Below are 5,000 nucleotides of genomic sequence, written 5' to 3' on the forward strand. Positions count from 1 at the left end.
TAATTAACAAGTTCAGCCTAATATCACCCTAAGTCATGCTCCTAAAGCCACGAGTAATGCACAATTCTATTTCTCCCATTTTATTGTCATTTAGAACCCTGTAGCTTTTTACATCTAAGTAAAAAAAAAAAAAGAAAAAAAAGTCAAAAGCTATTTTTTTGTATGAAAAAACATCTTTAACATGACAAATTAATATCACAAATTATGAGAAAAAAATAAAAGACTCAATATAACTGGAAATTCAATCTATGATCGAGGTTTGTTTTTTATATATCATCTTTTCTGATAAATCTAAATCTTGCCTACTTTTTCCCCTCAAGTTTATACTGAACCTCAAGCCAGTTTCAGAACTGTGACAATATAACAAAATCACCGTTTATCGAAATGTGTGTAAAACAGATACAATTGTATTCAGTGCGGCAGCTATGGTAGGTAGACCAATACATTCACAATAAAACGAAAAACCAGGAAAACATCAAAACAAACAAACTTCCTCGGAAAACGAGTCAAATTCATCATGACAAGTCACACCACAAGCACGTAACCTAGCCTGGTTGCAAATCACCAGCAGATGATATAAGTCGTATGCGATGACACTTACAACACAGAGACATTTCGCATTTCTTTCATTCACTGAGGCCAGAGTCTTCCAGGACAGATCTTCTGCTAGGCAACCTGAAGCTTTTGGAAGTTGTTGGCCATCTCGAGGACCTTGCTGTTCCTCGAAACCGGTGGTCGAGTCTGAAATGAAGCAAAAAAAATATAGTTCAGTTCAGTTCAGACAGATTTGCGAAGACTTTGCTTCACCCGGGCTATATGCACAAGGCGGCCTAGCCTCTGCCAGCTATGAGTGCTGACTCATCTTATCTAATCTTATCTTATCTGAAAAAATATATTAATATATTAAACATTGGCATATGTTAAACGAGATCTTCGTTAAACACATTTTAAAGAGAGATATATATGTTAAATTATGGGTATATACTGAACCAAATGCCCTATACACAACATTATCCTTATTATAAACTTTAGATTTGTTAACAAAATGAAGATGTTATACTTGCAAATATGATAAAATGCTATCACAGAAAAAAGAAAATCTAACATGAAAAAAGTGAATCTAAAATTTTTCCATCGACATGTAAAAGAGGAGCCATCATTTCCAAGGGAATTGCAAATACATAATCCATAAACCTCGCTTAGTTTTCATTCCAAATCGAAAGTTCTCAAATCTACTGGAAAGAAACAGGAGCTCAATATGATTTTTAAAGACATTTCTTTTTACATATTCTGTGACGTTAAAAAAGGCATGGCTGCTTTCTTTGGAAGAAGTAGGATGGATCAGCTGTGGCCTAACACCTCTCTGACTGACTGACTGACTGACTGACTGACTGACTGACTGACTGACTGACTGACTGACTGACTGACTGACTGACTGACTCAGTCACTCACTCACACATATATATCACTGTTTTGTTGAGCATATTGCACGGTTAATGTCAATGCGTCAGAGAGGTTTTCTGCTAATTCCAAAGTTAATATTATTTATGTTTTGGCCCATGGGTGCCCTAACACAAGGCAAAATAGACTCTCTGAATCTAGATTGGGATAATGTGTTAATAGTAAAAGAGGAAAGTCAAAATGATTATACATATCTCTGAAGAGCAAAGTCCTACTTATCTATAGCAATAAATGTAATATTTTTAAAGGTAGTTTCACACAAATATTCAGTATATGTTACCAGACTGCCAAACAAGGATACCACAACCATAGTGAAATAGTGAAATATAACCAACCTCTACAATAGACTACGTGTACCTCATGATATACACTCACCTCGATAATTATTTCTTCAGTATCTGGAGTCTTACTCTGCTTCAGCCTCCCTTCTCTGCGCTGCCTGACAAGCACCCTCCAGTCTTCAGCTGCTTGCTGAGCCACTCCATGCTCAGATTTGCCTGTGCTAGCACTCACAGAAGTGTTAACATTACTATCTGGTAAGGTACTTGTAACTGGAGTAGTTGTGGCTTGAGAATCAGTGTGAGAAACGCTGCCAGGCGACTGGGTTCGTACAGTGACGGTGAAGGATGGAGCAGCGTTACGAGTCTCTGTTACTGGTGCGGATGATGGTTTAGACATTAGTGATGCAGTCCCTGGGGAAGAGGGCACTGGCGAAGCTGATGTTAAATTAGCATTCTGAGAGGGAGGTGTTGCTGGCGCTTGTGGACGGTCTTTGCCTCCACTCATGAACCTTCGTCTTGCTGCTCCTATATCAAGTGGCGATATTTCTACGGGCCCTTCTTTGCTCTCGGGAACTTCTGCAGGTTTGGTATCCTCTGATTCACTTACCGACGATGGACTCCTTGTCACCTTTTTGGGCTGAGGTCCCGCAACACTGGTGTGCGAGGTGTGAGACAAATGTACCGCAGGCTGAGTCTCCTCTTGTGGCTGTGGACGTGGTGGCCAGACTATACTTGATCCGGATCTGCCAGACACAGAGAGCTTTGGTGGAGGTGGTGTGGCTGGGGCACTTTCTTGATCATTTCTGCTCACATCATTGGGTGCCGTTATGCTTGAGCTTCTACTGATGATCTTACTAAATACGGATGAACTGGAAGTCGTAACTGTTACCCCAGCCTCCGATGTTGGAGTGGCATTCGATGTACGTACGGTAGGACCATGAATGGGAGCAGTTGTCTGTTTATTTATGACCAAGGCATTATTTGGCGTGGTGATTGTGGTAATGCTTCGACTGGCACTACTAATCATGGTGCTGCTAGTTGTGGTGATGGTACTAATATTTCGAGAAGTATTGATCGCATTATTGGCTAGGTCTGTGCTGACTGGTAGTGGGCTGGTATTACCAGATACAACCAGAACAGTTGCTTTTGGTGATCCAGGTGCTGTTGTAGATGTATTTGTAATAGGTGGTGGACAGAAAGACAGAGCTGGATTTCCAACCGACTTACGATTGAAGGAAATGGCATTGAGACTTGGCTTTTGCTGGCCTGCTGTGAGAGATATTGATGTCGCAGGCAATGGTGTCTCTTTACTTGGTACTGGCGAAACAGACGAAGCAACAGGAGCACGAGTAGGTATGACCATGACCTCTGATACTTCACTTGCTACTTCTACATTCTCCTCTTCTTCATTATCACTTTCTTGGGACTTTTCCTTCTCAACATCCTTAACTTTGAAGGATCGTCGAGCAAACACCTTAAACAACTCGGGCTGCTCGTTCTTGGAGGAAGTACCCTGGCTGGACATTGAGCTAGCACGCTCTATCAGAGGCGCCCTCTCAGACACTAAAGGTTTTCGTAACACAACGCGTTCCACAGTAGAGTCCGGAGTGCTCCCTTCCAAATTGGAGTCTGAATCTACAATTTCTATGTTTCCACTAGATGGGGAGACGTCTCTTAGTGGTCCTTTGCCAAACTGAGCGCTTCCTCTCTTGTTCAGTGAGGAAGACTTACCGTCCTTTGACTCAGACCTGTAAACTACAGCACCATCAGATAATTCTGACATTGAAGTTTCCTTGGCAGAGGGATCAGCCTGACTTTTGTGAAGTTCTTTGTCATTTCCCTCTGTCTTAATACCCTTTTCTTGCTCTGTCTCAAATACAACAGACTGGCCTTTACTTTCCACTCTGTTGAGCTGGATCCGCATAAACTCAGGAACAGGATCTGGTTCTACATCGCGCGGGGGAACGCGTTTCATGCTCGGTTCCTTCTTGAGAGGACGGCGAGGTGTGCGCTCACCCTCAGCCTCACTTTCATCAGTGCCAGAAACAGGAGGTCCTGCATCATCTCCCTGCAAGGAATGGGAACGTACTGTCTGCTTCGGAGAGACCCTGTCTGCAGGTTTTATTTCTGCGCTGATATTTTTCGACACCAATGCCTGCTTGCTTTCTGTTGCTTTGTGAACAACAGGGTCTGGAACTTCAGAATCCTTTGCTGATTGCCAGGAACCTATAACATAACTCACATGGTCCACACTTGACGCCTTCCGCATGTGTTCGTCTGATTCCCTCGTATGCAAAGATATACTGGAGTCCAGTGACAAAGGTCCTGAACCTGAATCTTGGTTTCCTTGCTGCAGATAATGACTTTGGTGAAACTGATCCTGATGCTTATGAATTCCTATCCTGTGTTGGTTCTGGGAGTGCTGACGTATAAATACACCAGGGATTTGCGTGCTTGTGAGGGAGTCTGTTGACGAGCGTTGTGGTGAGGTAGACAAGATCTCTGTACTTGAAGTTCCACTTGAATTGGCAGTGTGTGTTAACTTTGAGTCGCTTTCATTGTCCAGACTCTCAAAGGAAGCCGACATTCTCGAAATCTTGCTTGATATGCTAATTCTCTCCTCTACATTACTCTGAGATGAGACTTTGCGATGTATTGGTTCTCTCTGTGTCTCAGGCTGTCCTGCAACTTCTCTGAAGCTCTTCACTTTCCTCACCCCATTGAAAGGCCTCGAGGGACGATCATCATAAGACGAAATGTGGAAAGCAGACTGCTGACCAGGACCAGTGCTCTCTAGCCGTCCTTCTACACTCGACGAGCGCGGAGTCTGTGGTGGTGAAGATGATGCCTCTTTATAAGGTCTCTCCCGACTAGGATCTCTTGCTCGACCAGAAGGAGGCAGAGGATGAGAGTCATTGTGTGCCTTCGTGGAGGCTCGCCCCAGCATGGAGAACCTCGAGCCAGACGAGTCTCGCCTTTTCTCCCTAGAGGCTCGTTGGTCTCCTCCTCTTCGGAGTGGACTGACGCTGTTTTCACGGCTGTCGTCACCGCTGCCACGTGACCGCCGCCGTCCGGAGCGCACACTGCCAAAGAGACGCTGGAGGAGAGGCTCATCTTTCTTGTCCTCTTTATCTTTCTTCTCTGACTCCCGTCGCTCAATGCTAACGTGCTGCTCGAGAGAGGGGCTGCTTTCTTCATCTGTTGATATAGGGTTTTAAAATCAAAATCAAATATAAGCCGCCCTTATGGTCATCAGAC

At 43.8% G+C, this 5,000-nt stretch overlaps 1 protein-coding gene across 1 annotated transcript in view; it reads right to left on the reverse strand.

Moving 5' to 3' along the window:
* LOC122258188 (uncharacterized) overlaps positions 1-5,000 on the reverse strand; it is a gene marked incomplete in the record, with an annotated part of 191,567 nt that overhangs the window by 2,178 nt on the left and 184,389 nt on the right. Inside the window, 2 exon segments of the mRNA XM_086534400.1 lie at positions 1-741; positions 1,837-4,940. The exon segment at positions 1-741 is cut by the window's left edge and continues 2,178 nt beyond it. Of these exon segments, the coding sequence (XP_086390526.1) occupies positions 667-741; positions 1,837-4,940 (3,179 nt within the window).

This window comes from Penaeus japonicus, unplaced genomic scaffold, assembly GCF_977035675.1.
Source record: "Penaeus japonicus unplaced genomic scaffold, GWHDUDI00000001_assembly GWHDUDI00000041, whole genome shotgun sequence".
NCBI classification, from domain to species: domain Eukaryota; kingdom Metazoa; phylum Arthropoda; class Malacostraca; order Decapoda; family Penaeidae; genus Penaeus; species Penaeus japonicus.